Genomic DNA, 15937 nt, shown 5'->3' with positions numbered 1-15937 from the left:
CTGTCCCTCTATGTTTGATAGTCTAGGTAGAAAGAGGAATTAGTGGGGAGCAGGACCTAAGTATATTCTTTTGTACCCATCTATGACAGGTGGCACCACGTGAGGCCCTCGCCTTTGTCGCGACGTCTCCTTTTACTGTCCACAGTGTCTTTCTGAACGTATCTTAGACTAGACGGTTAGCCAAGAGCTCGTTCCTTACTCGCCGTACACAAGAAGCAAGAAGTGAAAATAACGATTGAATTCAAACGAACTGAGGTACGCAGATTAGCAGGTGTTGCGCAGGATATATCTACTTCTCCGCATCATCAATAACTGCCTGCCGCTGCTTCCAAGAGCTCAACTGCTCAATTTGCTCTCCACGCCAGTCGAGTGACCGTTGGATCCATTCGCCGACCCAGGCTGTAAGCCGTTGATCAGCCCCTGCTGATACGCAACTGCGTCCAGGGCCAATGGAGTGGGGGACATATCCTCCGTCCACGGCTCAAACTCTGCATTTTCAGGCTTAGCCTTTGGTTCCAGCTCTTCCTGTTTTGCCCATGGCTTCTCCTCCTCAAATGCGGAATGCACTAGATGGCGCTGGAAGAAAGAACCCTTCATTTTGGCGACAGCAAAATCCCAATCGGTAGTATATTCCCGGAAGAACGGCTTATACCCCAAGAGTCCACCAATCCACCGGCCGACAATCACACAGGTCCAGTATCCGACCTGCCGGCGGAAAGGCACCCATGCGGGAGCGGGTGTGTAGGCATCCCCGCCGTCTTGAATCTACAACCGTGTCAGCCGATGACAAAGGGAAGTTTGCACCAAGAATGGATCATTACCGCGAGAAACTGGATCCAATCGATCCCTCCATCGTGCAACAACGCATCGTGCCAATAGCCGTACCAGTTTTCGAAGAAGACCCGATCGAGCTGGTAATCGTTCCCCGAGTCCGACGCACTCAGGTAGACAGTCATGCTCTCGGGAGTATCTGGATGAATGAAGAAATTATGCACACTGCCCGCCTTGACCGAGATCTCGCCATCTTCTGGAGTGATGCGGCGGACGACCCCGTCCACTGAAATACCGAGCACTCCATTCTCGACGCGGAAGTACTCGGTTTGAAATTGGTGAAAATGCGGGGGCGGACCCTTTGGTCTATCAGGGCTGTTGATGAGCTTCCGCAGGTTTTCCGGGATTGAGCCTTCAATGGTGTGGCGGTATGTCTGACGGAAGAGAAAACAACGGGAAGAGAAAACAACGGCCTGGTGGAGGTTCGAGAAATTCGGTGGTGAGGAGACCGCCAAATCTGGATGATGGGACTATGTTAGCTACCAAAGGACATCTTGTTCTATAAGCAAAAAGGCGTAGGAGCCAATTACATACTTGACAATAGTAGACTGGCCGGCTGAGTAGTGGTAGGGCACGAATGGGGCCATTGTTATGCTTGCAAAGGTTGGCCAACTGGTAGATGTCGGATTCCACAATTGAATCACGAATATTTGGTCCCTTCCTAAGTAATACATAGAAACAATCCTGTACGTCTGTTGTCGCCCTCTATATACTTGCTATGCAATTCGACTATCTTCTCGCATGCAGAGCTCCCCAAGGGTTGCCTATCGTAGCATGTTAAAACGGCCTGATAAAAAACTTGGTGTGGAGATGCACCTTCTCCTCTGGAGTATCTGCACGAAGTTCCGATAAATGCGTAAAAGGTGAGACAACTCGTCAAGCACCTGTTGAAGAAATCATTCCGGACACTCCTTTGGGCTAATAAGCATGCATCTCGTTCAGGCTTAGGGCTGACGGAGGCTTGGCCTCAGGGTGTCGAAGATCCCTGACAACACGCTGAAGATCGCCATTGCCGCTGCTTACAGACGGAAGGCTAACTCCTGGTTCCTGTCGAAACATCCCCGTTATCCGTCAGTGAGACTGATTCTTGCGAACCTTGGCCGCATAATGACGGAAGCCGGAACAACACATCCGAATGGACGAATGGAAGAATTGACTAATGGGTGGAGATAAAGATGTCCCGATTCGGAAGCTGGAGGGCAGCCTACTATCTCCGTACATACTGTTCGCTTTCCTTGTGAATGGTCTGGATCTCAGTCTCACCGGACGACAAGAAACGGCCGTAGAGGGGGATAGGGAAGGATGCCCAGATATTGTACCGGCGAACGAAACATATAAAAGAACATCAATAGCCGGCATCTGGTGGACATTTTTAGGAACAAGCTTGACGTTGCTAAGGGGACTGAGTCTCCGAACTGCTACTGAAAGACATGGATTCTGGTTCACCCTCTACATACCCTTCCGGGGGAACATCCCCAGCCCCGGTTGATACTCCTAAGACTGAGTACAGCGAATATGTGTGTCACCCCAATCTGCAAAGTTTGCGGTCGTCGTGTCCCAAAAGAGTACCTCCAGACTGACAGTGAATAGAAATTCTCCAATGACGTGGCCGTGGTGGGAATGGCCTGCCGCGTGGCGGGAGGCAACCACAACACCGAGCTTCTCTGGCAATCGCTCCTCAGTCAGAAAAGTGCAGTGAGTGAGATCCCAGAGATACGCTGGGAGCCTTACTATCGTCGTGACCCGCGCAATGCAAAAGAGCTCGAGAAGACCACCTCATATGGTTATTTCCTGGATCACCTGGAGGACTTTGACTGTCAGTTCTTTGGCATCTCCCCTAAGGAGGCCGAGCAGATGGATCCACAACAGCGAGTCTCCCTAGAGGTGGCCTCGGAAGCACTGGAGAATGCCGGTATTCCTGCCAAGAGTCTGTCTGGAAGCGACACTGCGGTCTTTTGGGGTGTGAACTCAGATGACTACTCCAAGCTAGTGATGGAGGACTTGCCAAATGTCGAGGCCTGGATGGGCATCGGCACCGCGTACTGTGGTGTGCCCAATCGCATTTCCTACCACCTCAACCTGATGGGACCCAGCACCGCCGTGGATGCGGCATGTGCGTCGTCCCTCGTCGCCATCCACCATGGAGTTCAAGCCATCCGGCTGGGCGAATCCCAGGTGGCTATTGTTGGAGGCGTCAATGCTCTCTGTGGACCAGGCCTGACCCGGGTCCTCGACAAAGCCGGGGCCATCTCGTCTGACGGATCTTGCAAGTCCTTCGATGATGACGCCCATGGGTACGCTAGAGGTGAAGGCGCCGGCGCCCTCATCCTCAAAAGCCTGCACCGTGCGTTGCTCGACCATGACAACGTGTTGGCCGTCATCAAAGGAAGTGCAGTAGCGCAGGATGGCAAGACGAACGGTATCATGGCCCCTAATGCCAAAGCGCAACAGTTAGCTGCGCACACTGCTCTCAATGTTGCGGGTGTCGACCCTCGCACCGTTCGCTATGTGGAAGCCCATGCCACATCTACGCCCCTGGGTGACCCAACTGAAATATCTGCTATTGCAGAGATCTACGGCATCAACCGCCCCGCCGACGACCCGTGCTACATCGGGTCCATCAAGCCAAACATTGGTCACCTGGAAGCTGGTGCCGGTGTCATGGGCTTCATCAAAGCAGTCCTGGCCATCCAAAAGGGCGTCCTGCCACCCCAGGCCAACTTGACAAAGCTCAATAGCCGCATCGACTGGGAAAATGCCGGCGTGAAGGTCGTCCAGGAGGCTACCCCGTGGCCCTCCTCAGACCCCATCCGTCGAGCAGGTGTGTGCTCGTATGGGTACGGAGGTACTGTTTCTCACGCAGTCATCGAGGAGTTCAGTGATATCCTGCGGGCAGACCCGCTGGATGAGGGCGCAGCCACCGGACCAAGTCTTTTGTTATTGTCGGGTCCCCAGGAGAAACGGTTAGCTCTGCAGGCTGAAGCTCTGCGCGAGTGGATGACTGGTGATGGAAAGGATCACAATCTGAGCGAAATTCTCACGAATTTGGCTACACGACGAGATCACCATGACTACCGAGCAGCGCTTGTGGTTGACGACCGTCTTGATGCTACCCAGGTCCTGCAATCACTGGCCAATGGAGTCGATCATCCGCTCACGACCCAGAGCCGAGTATTTGGCGCAGATATCAACAAGGACGTTGTCTGGGTGTTTTCCGGACATGGCGCGCAGTGGCCAGACATGGGAAAGCAATTAATTCACAACCCTGTATTCTTCCGAGCCATCCAGCCACTCGATGAGCTGATCCAAGCCGAGATTGGCCTGTCTCCCATAGAGCTGCTCCAGACGGGCGACTTTGAATCGTCTGATCGAGTCCAGATCCTGACCTATCTTATGCAAATTGGCCTAAGCGCTATGCTTCAGAGCAATGGCACCACTCCACAGGCCGTGATTGGCCACTCAGTGGGCGAAATCGCGGCCAGTGTTGTGGCTGGGGCTTTATCCCCAGAAGAGGGCGCGCTTATTGTGACCCGCAGAGCGTTGCTATACCGACAGGTCATGGGCAAGGGCGGGATGATTCTTGTCAACCTTCCTAGCGCCGAGGCCGAAGAGATCCTGGGTCCCCGGCAGGACCTGGTCGTGGCCATCGATTCGTCCCCCTCTTCCTGTGTGGTGGCTGGAGACAAGGAGATAGTGGCCGAGACAGCAGAAGTCTTCAAGGCTCGGGGTGTGAAGACATTCACCGTTAATAGCGACATTGCCTTCCATAGTCCATCACTGAATGGCCTCATGGATCCTCTGCGAGACGCCCTCGGACAGGCTCTGTCCCCAACGAGTCCCACCATCAAGCTGTATTCTACCGCGCTGGTGGACCCTCGCGGCCAGGACCTGCGCGATGTGGAATACTGGGCCGGCAACATGGTCAACCGCGTGCGTCTCACCTCGGCGGTCCAGGCGGCTGTTGAAGACGGATATCGTCTCTTCCTTGAAGTCTCGACTCACCCAGTGGTGTCTCACTCCATCAACGAGACGCTTATGGACGCAGGCATGGAGGACTTCGTGGTAATCCCAACTCTCCTTCGTCACAAGCCGACTGAGAAGTATATTTTGCACAGCATTGCCCAGCTTCACTGCCGCGGCGCGGAAGTGAACTTGACGATGCAGATGCCTGGACGATGGGCCATCGGAATGCCCACCACGACCTGGATGCATAAGCCAATCTGGCGCAAAATAGAGACAGCCCCTCTCCATACTGGCCTCACACATGATGTCGAGAAGCACACGCTACTGGGACAGCGCATCCCGGTACCGGGCACCGACACCGTCGTCTACACTACTCGGCTGGACAACGAAACGAAGCCATTCCCCGGCAGTCATCCCTTGCACGGTACAGAGATCGTTCCGGGAGCAGGTCTGATTAATACTTTCTTGAAGGGTACCGGCGGACAGATGCTCCAGAACGTGGTGCTCCGCGTTCCTGTTGCCATCAACGCGCCACGATCGGTTCAGATCGTGGTGCAGCAGGATCAGGTCAAGATTGTTTCCCGGCTGATTTCAAGTGATCCCTCGGTGGCGGATGATGAAGCGTCTTGGGTCACTCACACCGATGCATATTGGTATCGAAAGGTTCTGGGTTCCGAAGATCGGATCGACCTCGCCGCCGTCAAAGCACGACTGGACACGAAACTACCAGGCAACTTTTCAATTGACTACTTGGACAAGGTGGGTGTCTCAGCTATGGGATTCCCATGGGCGGTAACAGAGCACTACCGCAATACCAAGGAAATGCTGGCACGCGTTGATGTCAATCCCGCTGTTTCGGGGGATGCCCCCTTACCCTGGGATTCTTCCTCCTGGGCCCCGATTCTCGACGCTGCCACTTCCGTCGGCTCTACCATCTTCCAAACAGCTGCGCTGCGGATGCCGGCCCAGATCGAGCGCGTGGAGATCTTCACCTCGGAGGACCCACCCAAGGTCGGCTGGCTCTTCGTCGAGAAGACCTCCGATGCAGTTCCTACCTCTCACGTTAGCGTGCTGAGCGAGTCGGGTGAAGTCGTTGCTAAGTTTACGGCCATGCGCTTCTCCGAGATTGGAGGCACCCCCGGCGTTAGTGGCAGCATGGAGAGTCTCGTGCATCAGATCGCCTGGCCACCGGCCACCCCGGCCGAAGAACCCTTATCCATCACGACGGTGATTCTAGTCTCGCCAGATGCTACCACCCGGGCCCAGCATGCCGCGACTCTGCCGACCAAGGTTCAATCCTTCCAGTTCTCTACCACACAGGATTTATTCAGCAACGCTTCATCCCTCCCACTCCAGAAGGGAACTGTTGTGGCCTACATCCCCGGTGAGGTGGCCTCACTGGCAGAGGTTCCCGCCGCATCCGAGTCATTCACTTGGAACCTGCTCGAGCTGATCAAATTCATCGTTAACGGCTCACTGCCTATCAAAGTCTTCAGCCTCACTGCGAATGTGGGCGATGGCCAAACAGCTACCGCCCTGGCCCAATCCCCATTGTTCGGGCTGGCGCGAATCATCGCCAGTGAGCATCCCGATCTGGGATCCCTCATCGACATTGAAGAGCCCGTTATACCCTTGTCGGTGATGCGATACATCCAGGGAGCCGAGATCATCCGAATCAGCGATGGAATCGCCCGCACCTCCCGGTTCCGCAGCCTACCGCGGAATAAGCTGCGCCCTGTTAGCGACGGTCCTCGCCTGCTTCCCCGGCCTGAGGGAACATACCTGATCACCGGCGGTCTCAGGAATTCTCGGACTTGAGGTCGCTGACTTCCTGGTCGAGAAGGGGGCCAGACGTCTGCTACTCATCTCGCGGCGTGCCCTTCCACCTCGCCGAACCTGGGACCAGGCCAGCACAGCTCTCCAGCCAACCATCGCCAATATCCGCCTCCTAGAGAGTCGCGGCGCCTCGGTCCATGTCCTCTCCCTCGACACCACGAAGCCGGATGCGGTGGAGCAGCTGTCGACGGCCCTAGACCGTCTCGCCCTCCCTGCGGTCCAGGGTGTTGTCCATGCTGCCGGTGTCCTGGATAACCAACTGGTGCTGCAAACCACGCGCGATGCCTTCAACCAGGTTCTCGCGCCCAAGATTGCGGGCGCGTTGGCCCTTCACGAAGTCTTCCCCCCCAAGAGCGTTGATTTCTTTATCATGTTTTCCTCTTGCGGAAACCTAGTCGGGTTCACCGGCCAAGCCTCTTATGGCAGCGGCAACGCGTTCTTGGATACACTAGCCACGCACCGGGCGAGCCTGGGAGACACGGCCGTGTCCTTCCAATGGACGTCGTGGCGTGGCCTGGGTATGGGCGCCAGCACGGACTTCATCAACGCAGAGCTGGCATCCAAAGGAATCACAGACGTGACGCGCGATGAGGCCTTTGCTGCCTGGCAGCATCTCGCCAAGTATGATATGGACCACGGGGTTGTTTTGCGAAGTCGTGCCTTTGAGGACGGGGAGCCAGTCCCTGTGTCTATCCTTAATGATATTGCGGTTCGGCACGTGGGCGCGCTGTCCAACACCACGCAGGGGGCTACAAGTTCCAATGGTAGCGATGCGGTGCCTGCGTCAGGACCGGAGCTGAAGGCATATCTGGATGAGAAGATTCGGGGCTGTGTGGCCAAGGTCTTACAGATGACAGCTGAGGATGTGGATTCGAAGGCAGCCTTGGCTGATATGGGTGTGGATTCAGTCATGACGGTCACTTTGCGTCGCCAGCTGCAGCAGACGCTGAAGATCGCGGTACCCCCGACGTTGACGTGGAGTCATCCGACTGTCAGTCATCTGGTGGTGTGGTTTGCTGAGAAGATTGGCAAATGATCTCAGATTGAATGGGACAGGGAGTGTTGTTTCCCGAGGTGATTGGGACGGTGTACAGTGAAATTTTGTGTTGTCAACAAACGAGCTATCCGTCTCATCCCCTTTTTACTAGGAAAACATCCATGGATGGGACCGATTTTGTATGTAGCTTCTTAATTTGTCCGCACCAGATTGTCAAAACCGGACTATTGTTGTTTTTAGGGAATTAGAGAATTTTACCGTGAATTTTACTAGTACGCTTGCCATGATTTCTGTCTCCGATTATTTACAAATGGACTGACTATGCTATCCATGGTATTCACCAGCACAATACATAATATCCTTCCCAGTGACATCTTCTCGAGCATATTCAATATATAGGGTTTTTTCTAAGCCCAAAGCTTCTTAAGAACTAGTACATGTCTGGGAATTTCTGACCTACGTAGAGAAATGTATCTTGACATTAGTGTTAAAAAAAGTTATACGTTCATTGAAAATGTGATATTTTCCACTCAGCCACTTCTGACAAGGGATAGTATAAGTATAGGCTTAAATCCGAGAATGCTCCCACACTTCTGTACGCTCAGTTAAAGAGAACCTACGGGCTGCTATCTGCTATCATTTTCGGTTCATTGATCACACGCTAATGGTAAAGGTTGAGTGTAAGCTAGCTGAATCGCTACAATATATAGAGAAAAGAAAGGAAAAGGGGGAAGCCGTCGTTGATAATAAAAGTGAACTAGAGCAAATTCTCCCCACAGATGATATTGTTCAATAGAAGATAATTTTTAAAGGTTATTAAACCGCCGGTAAGAGACTCATATAGGCTAGTGCCGGACGGGCTACTGTCCGGAAGGTATCTATCTCAAGGTAGACTGTATTATTCGGAGGTTGGGTGCATCCTGGATCTGTCGAGCGGAAAGGACCGAATACTTCTTGGCGAGTCAATGCAAGTCTCTGAGGTGCGGTGGTTCTAGGAGGTGCGGGAAAGATCTGCTAAACGCCATTAGTAAATTGACCGATAAAGCTTGAGTGCCTCAACATACCTCCCTCTGTCTCTGTACTGGCATGCCTTGTCGGTCCCAAGGCATCTATGTAGGATGAGATAATCTCATCACCTCCCAAGGTACCAGCGTTATGCTCTCCCGAGAAGGCTGAGTTTCCCAGGAGGAACTCGATGTCTGTAAAAGCAGGAGGGATGTTGACGTAAGTCGATACGTCAGGTGGGCTTGGAGCTGATGCCAGTTTGCATTTGTTGATGGTATAACACCAACAACAAGGGCTGGCTGCGCGGAATAGGAATCCCCTGCCAACATTGAATGGACAAACCAGTTGCCATTTGGTTCTAAGAGTCTCTCGGAGTTTGCTGATTTCCACCAGATGGCTCCGGAGCAACCCTTGATGGGTATGTAGTAGGGCATCTCTTCCATTCAGTTCCTGCTTCAGATGCTTGAGCTTCTTAACCATTTTCTCAATGTCCTGTTCAGTGTATTTTTCCCCAGTCCCAGTGTTTGGGGCTGCTAGGTTAGGTGAGTTTGGTTCAATCACTGATTCTGAGGACCGGATTCTCCGGTTTTGACTCTGGTTTGGAGGATGGGTTCTCTCTTTGTCCTTTTTCTGACCGATTCCCAAGATATATCCTAGATAGGATTCAACAAACGTTGGATTGATTGAGTGCAGAGCCAGGGCTGGTAGTAAGAACTTCCCATCCCGGGCCAAGTAAAGTTGTGAATGGAACTTGCTTCTAAGGTATCCATCCTGTCGAAAGACCTCAGTAAAAGCTCCCCGGACGGTTGGTCCGCAGCGCAGTAAAAAATGGAGTTCGGGAGCGGTCACTAATGACTTTTCCTTGGCCTGGAGGAATGGTGGTACATCTGCTTTCGTCTTCCATCCTAGGTAGCGTGTTTTCCTGTTTGGATCGGACATCTCCTTGATGAACTCTGCCAAGGGCTTTCCCGCCTCAGTAGGTTCCAGCTCTTCCATGAGATGTTTCTCCTTACAGATCTCAGTTACCTTATACTTCAAGTCAAGAAGCCGGACGGTCTCATCCTTGAGATGGTGAAACGTAATGCAAGCTCGGCTGTTGAGTGGATAGGGAATAAAGTAGGGACATAGAAGTGGTCGCCGTTGAGAGATTTGCTTGGCTGGCTCGATGCGTTTAGGATCCATAGAGTGGCTGAGTTTTATCTTGTTGCTTGTTGAATCCCTAGTCGTCGAATTGTAGGCCCATAGGCCAGATGACGGAATCCAGTATGCATATCTGAGAGCTGGGCATAGGTAAAAGCATCTGTTCACTCCATGCTTGCCTTTGCTGCAGTAGGTGCACTTTTTTTTGGCGAACAAGAACAAGAAGCAGAGTAGAGACTGCATTGAAAGACTAACAAAGACTGGGGGAGGAGAGAGAGAAAGAGAGAGAAGCTGAGGGAAGAGGAAGGAGACAGACATCACTAGCCTGACAAACCAGGCAGGCACATCACCGAAGCTCCAACAAATTCCCACTATCACTCCTCTCTGGTTTGTGAGCCAACCACTACCTGACATAGAGACACCCTTTAGAGGCTCGTTAGTGCGTCGTTTAGGGTTTGGATTGTTGTTAGAATTAGGGTTCGAGTTCGAATTAGCAATTGATTTGCCAGATTAGTTGGTAGGTGGAATGCGCCTCTTGTTTAATACAGAGAGCGCTAGAGAGTCCACGTTGCTAGACTTGATAAAGTCTAACAGCTCCCAATATGAGATACTAAACAAAGCGAGAGATAGTACTTAACGTGAGATACCCCTTCAAAAGTGATAAACAAGTGAGAGATATAGCACTCAATACTATTCTCAAAGCAAAGTGAGAGACATAGTACTCCGTAACTAGGAGATACTATTCTTGAAAAGTAAATGATAGGGTATAGTACCTCCAGTACTATTCTAAAGTAAGGTGAGAGAGTGCTCCAACACGGGAGAGATACTCAAAAAGCAAGATCTAGCACAGCGCTATTACTGATAAAAAAGACTAGATCTAGATAGACTTTGATGAAACCTGACGAATCAATAGGTCATCGATAAAGCAAAGGGGAAAACCGAGGGCCTCGTAACCTGTTGAGGCTACGATGAAGATGCAGATGCTGGGAATACCAGAATGAAGAGACTGATATTCAGTCTATGAAATGAAGGCTGTTTATAAGCCCTGATTTAACAAAGGAATAGCAAACAAGCAAAGGCTCAGTCTGCACAAAGAGGCATCCGATCTATGCAATTTTCCAACAGATTTTATGCTTGTCTGCCCCGAATATATAGAATTGTCATCAGCGGTAGCAATATCTTAGCAGGTCTTGTGAGTTCCGCTAGAAATGCTCTCCACAGGCTAATAAAAAGTCACCAAAATCAAGTTGGCGGGCTCCGGTAGGATTTAAAGGCTCACAAGGCCCAAGAGCCCATTCCTTCTTCAACAGATTCAACCAAGTCTTAAACTCCATCTCCTCGCCGTCGACCAAGACCTTACCGCCATTGACCTTCTCCAGGCGGCGTGGAATGGTGATAAAGTACTTAGCATGCTGGGAATTGCATCTCTTCTTGGGCTTTACGCCCTCCGCCAGTTGGACGCAGTCCGGACACAGCTCCTCCAAACAAATGGGGCAAATCGAGAACCCATCCGGTACGGGTACCTTTCGCCGGCATGGGCCGCAACATGTATACCAGGGGTCGCTACTGTCCTGTTCCGACCTATGCGCAATTGCAACAGCATTCTTAAAGTCTCCCGCCCTAATAAAAATGGTGCGCAGATCAGAGATTTCCCAGTCTGTGGGATGGTCGTCGTCCAGGGCTCGAACGCTTTGTTGCAGGGAGGGTCGGAAGAGAGCACGCGCCCGCTCATCTTGCCCTCGGAGGCGGCAGTAGACGCCCAAGTAGACACCTGGTAAACAGGACCAGCTTTCTGATGGATCAGGCGTGTTTTGGTGAACGAGATTCTCAAGTTTGGCCACTGATTCTTCCGCCTCTGGAGTGCCAACTCCAACTTCGACTGCATTAGAGAGAAATGCCTTAGCCAGGTTCGAGGAGGCAAGCTGTCTGATAGTCCCAATCAATGTCCCGGAAGAGGAGGAAGAGTATGTATCAATGATCTTCTCCCAGCACCTGATTGCCTTCGAGTGGTCAAAAATCGACTGATCATAGATTCGAGCGATAGCCATATCCACCTCTGCGGCGATCAAGGTCCTCGAGTCTGCTCGAGCCACCCTGGCCGCCGTTTGCAAGCTATCCAGCACAAAGTCCAGATCACCAGTAGCCAATGCGGCATCGGCAGCAAGCCTTGACTTGCTGTCCACCCCAAATACGCTGTACAGTAAGAAACGAGTCAATTCCGAGGAATCCCCTTTAGGGGCCGGTTTGTCGGCTAACTTCTTCAGCAAGTCCATGGTTACTTCGTAAGCGCGGTTGTCGTTATGGTATCGCAGAACGACCTCGAGACAATCCCAGCAACAGGGTGCGTATTGATATGCCTCTTGAGTCACCTCGAATCGTTTCTCTCGATCTTCCTGTTCTTCATAAATCCAACCCATACGCTCCAGACATTCATGAAGATGGCCTTTCAGTGTCCCGTCCTCTGGTGACACCGCAATCATGGTCAACAAACTTAGTCGAGCCCGTTGCCAGAGCTCAATGCATTTCTGCCAATCCTCTTGCCAATCATATGTTTGTGCCAGCTCACGCAGGGTCCTCCAATTCTCCGGATCTAGCTCTAATGCCTTTCCAAAATACTGCAGCGCCTCCGATTGGCACCCCGATTCGCGCAGAGCCATCGCACATCGTTGAAACCACTGACTGGTTTTCTCAAAGCCACCAAACTCAGCGGCCTCAATCACCTCGTCTGTCGTAAGGCTTCTATCGTCATCGGGGATCTCTTCGCCCTTAGCTAGCATTTGGTAGCGCCAGACGATAGAAACCATGTGACCAGGACCAGGGAAGTCTTCCTGCAGAAACCTCTTTATGCAGAACATAGCCATTGGTCTGAATAAATGGACTGGGTTCTCCTCCGTGAGCGAGATGAATTCTTTCTCTTCCGGCGATAAACACTCGCGGACGTCTTGCTCCTGCCACCATTGTTGGACAGCTTTAATGGTAGCAGTAGAGATAGTCCACTTATCTCCCCGAAGCCAGTTCGACATTGATTCTTCCGACCTGAAGGCCATCAATAGCATCTTTGCAATTTCTCGTCTATCTTCAAACGAGCTCTTGGATGCGGAAGTGGTGAGTAGCTGGTTGCGCCAATCCCACGCAGCATGTGCAAACATCTCCCCTGAATCGTCGGCTTTCGACGCAAAGTCGGGATTTGTAATTAGCCTCAAGTAAGTCCGGAGGATGTGAGCTTTCGCTTCTTGGTAATTGACACCGACACCAATGTTATCCCCCGTAGCGGACACCTTGCCCTCCGACTCATCGCGGAGGAAGTCGCCAATGGATGCATGACAGAAGGTGACGGCAGTTGTACTCTTTTTTGAGTTGTACTCCATGAAATAGTCCTCCTCGGAATTCTCGTGTCCATCATGTTTCTCATCGTCGGCGCCCCAATCGAACGCGTCTAGATGTGCTAATCCATTATCTAGCTCAGCTGTGGTAAGCCCATCCTCTCGGTCCAGAGAGAAGAATGACGCCCACTGGCGCCGCATAGCTCCTTCGAGGTCAATCATGCCATCTCCTTCTGGTGACTTCAATCTGAGAATGGCTTCCAAATCGGCCAGTTTCCATGGTTGGTCGGCGCAGGTGACCCAAAGCAATGTTTCATTGAGGTACTCGAGCTCCTCCTCGTGGGATCTTTCAGAGAATGTGACCAAGACATGTCGGAGCATCTCCCTAAGTCCCCGGGGAGCCTGCTCCAGTGTTTTCCGCATACTGCTCTCATTTCGTTTCTTGGCTAACTCCTGCAGCATGAGGTTTACCCAAAGAAACATGCCTTCCGCCCCAGCCGAGAGTTTAGCGATCATTTCATTCCGGAGCTTTGTCGACACCCTTCGCAAAATCAGAGACTTCTTGATGCTGGCGTGAATATACTGGGTAATATCGCTGGAGTTCTTATGTTTAGTGACATGAAGGGTTGGTACCTTAACCTCCAGGCCTTCGAGCAGTTGGTCGCTGATATAAGGTCGGCCAACAATGGCTAGTCGCAAACACGACTGGTTGTCATACAACTGCTTTGCGAGGTCGATGAAGACCTCCCACTCTTCATCCAGAGTTTCGTCCACTGCATCCAGGAGGATATACACGGTACTCTCCATATCGGGCTTTTTGAGAAAGTATTCAACAAAGAGGAGACGCCATGCACTTTCAAGGGTGCTAATCTGTTCGTATTCCTCGATAGACCCGAGGTATCTTCGGTACCCTGCGTCGTTCTTACTGATTTGAAAGGCCACGTCTCGCAAAGCCTGATGAAAGGATCTTGTATGGGGGTTGTCACCCTTGAAGAAGAAGTAGCCGATCGAAATCGTCGGGCTGTCCCGAAGGCCCCTGGGGAACTGCTCAAGAAGGAAACTGATCATATTTGCCGCCAGAAATGACTTGCCTGAACCTGGATTTCCAGACACAAAAATTACCGGCGATTGCTTATTGATCCAGGACTGGAAAACATCATCCTTATGGACCCAGTCTCCCGTGCCCGGTACACGGGCCTTGTGGATCTTGTCGAACCATTCCTGCGCTGAATCAACCATCGATGGCATAAGGGCCTGCTTGACAATTGCTTGCAGGGCTTGTTCATCCTCGAAGGTATTCTGCCTTTGCCCATTTGCGGAAACCATCAGTTTCTCGACCATCTCCTGCACCTCGAGTACCTGTTCGCTCATCTGATCCACCGTAGCCTTGGTCTCCAGCACATTCGCGTTGGTGGCGTCGACGGTCACAGAAATACCATCAACTACACGACCGGCTCTCTTTGATTCGGTCAAGGTCTCAGCTCCCACTAGGTTCGCTTCGACCTGGGTGAGTTTGTCAAGCCTGACCACCGCAGCCTGGATAGCATCGTCATTGCCAAATATAATATTCCGGGTGTACTTAAGCAGTCGGCCTCGTCGGATGGTCTTAGATGACAAGGCAAAAATCTCAATAAGTGTGACAATGACATCGCTCAGCTTGTCGCTTAAAGCCTCGGAAATGGCTTCTTGTGTGTATGCTTTGAGTCGGATAGTGAAATCCTGCTTGTTTCAGAGTTTTGTTTTCATCGGCATGCAGCCAGACCATACCTGTAGCATTTGCATCAAGTCCTGAATCGCGTCATACGAGGCCGACACCCCCTTTGCAGCATCCACCAAGTGCATCACCGCCCCGAAGACGAGACAGCTGGGAGGGAATGCCATCGATACGCCCCCAGCCGCGAGGTTGGTGAAAAATTGCACGGAAATCAGGGCCGACTCGAGAACATCGAATATAGCACCTCGTTTTTCGCGGAAGTCGCGAAAGGTGTTGTTCCTCTGTTCGATTTCTTTGGTGAGATCGCTGACATTTTGAATCTTGAGGAAGTCAACCCCGAGAGTCTCCCCCGTGATCTCGTGGTACTTTCGGATCGCCTTCTCGCAAATGGCGGAGGACTGGTCCTTGTGAGCGACCATTTTTGACGAAAACCAATGTCGTTTTCATACGGGGATAGGGTTGGACTGGAGCTGTCAGGTAATTGTCCAGGGAGAGCACTGCGGGGTAATTCCAAGACTTTTACGCTACGCTACGCCTTAATAGCGCGGGGCGCGCTCATGTACAGCTGCCACTTTTGCTGTCGTGGTGTTGTTGCGTTCCTTGAGGATATAACCACAGCTCTGCTCTTCTACGAGGCCTGTGTCTTATCCCACGGCAAGCAAGCTAGACAACACATCTATCATTGAGCTTCTACGCTGACTGGAACATAATTCTGTTTTTTCCGTGGTGGATTTTGTTGAGGTTCAGTTGCTGCCCATTGTTATGCAATCGTTGATTACTCTTAGATCGCTGATCGGTGCTGTGATGCCTTAGACCTATATCAATCGCATCGAGCAACTGAACTCTAGAGTCCGGGCTGTGACTCAGATTAATCCGGATGCTCTCTTAATAGCTCATGCTAAATACGCAGAAAGAGAGAAAGCCGCTGGGAGAACTTCATGGGGTTCCTATCCTGTTGAAGGACCTCTTTTTGACGACCGACCGGCTGATGTCAACCAGTAAGACCCCCGAGCGCTGACATGGAACTGATGAGCTTCAACTGCTGAAAAGTATATTCGCAGTTGACTGCTCTGGCCTGACTTCGGCAATTCCTAAATATGAAGCAACTGTGATTCGACGACTTCGGGA

General features: G+C 51.7%; 4 protein-coding genes across 4 annotated transcripts; 1 reads left to right on the top strand and 3 right to left on the bottom strand.

Annotated features, from left to right (window-relative positions):
* Nucleotides 1–336: 336 nt before the first annotated feature.
* On the bottom strand, nt 337–1418 carry N7519_004055 (uncharacterized protein; the record flags this gene model as incomplete). Its single annotated transcript, XM_057290831.1, has 3 exons — nt 337–765; nt 822–1301; nt 1323–1418. The coding sequence occupies 3 exons, from the start codon at nt 1416–1418 to the stop codon at nt 337–339; spliced, it is 1005 nt and encodes a 334-aa protein (XP_057152033.1).
* Nucleotides 1419–2261: 843 nt separating this feature from the next.
* Nucleotides 2262–7666, top strand: N7519_004054 (type I polyketide synthase; the record flags this gene model as incomplete). Its single annotated transcript, XM_057290830.1, has 3 exons — nt 2262–2348; nt 2422–6541; nt 6597–7666. 3 exons carry the CDS (start codon nt 2262–2264, stop codon nt 7664–7666), a joined length of 5277 nt encoding a protein of 1758 aa, XP_057152032.1.
* Nucleotides 7667–9185: 1519 nt separating this feature from the next.
* N7519_004053 (uncharacterized protein) lies at nt 9186–9814 on the bottom strand (the record flags this gene model as incomplete). Its single annotated transcript, XM_057290829.1, has 2 exons — nt 9186–9285; nt 9306–9814. The coding sequence occupies 2 exons, from the start codon at nt 9812–9814 to the stop codon at nt 9186–9188; spliced, it is 609 nt and encodes a 202-aa protein (XP_057152031.1).
* Nucleotides 9815–10974: 1160 nt separating this feature from the next.
* On the bottom strand, nt 10975–15228 carry N7519_004052 (NACHT and TPR domain protein; the record flags this gene model as incomplete). Its single annotated transcript, XM_057290828.1, has 2 exons — nt 10975–14814; nt 14863–15228. 2 exons carry the CDS (start codon nt 15226–15228, stop codon nt 10975–10977), a joined length of 4206 nt encoding a protein of 1401 aa, XP_057152030.1.
* Nucleotides 15229–15937: the final 709 nt, after the last annotated feature.

This window comes from Penicillium mononematosum (assembly GCF_028829835.1).
Source record: "Penicillium mononematosum strain IBT 11891 chromosome Unknown utg000002l:1.0-8112719.0:1.0-8118358.0, whole genome shotgun sequence".
Taxonomy (NCBI): domain Eukaryota; kingdom Fungi; phylum Ascomycota; class Eurotiomycetes; order Eurotiales; family Aspergillaceae; genus Penicillium; species Penicillium mononematosum.
The sequence above is the reverse complement of the archived record's forward strand: the minus strand, read 5'-3'. Positions and strand labels throughout refer to the sequence as shown.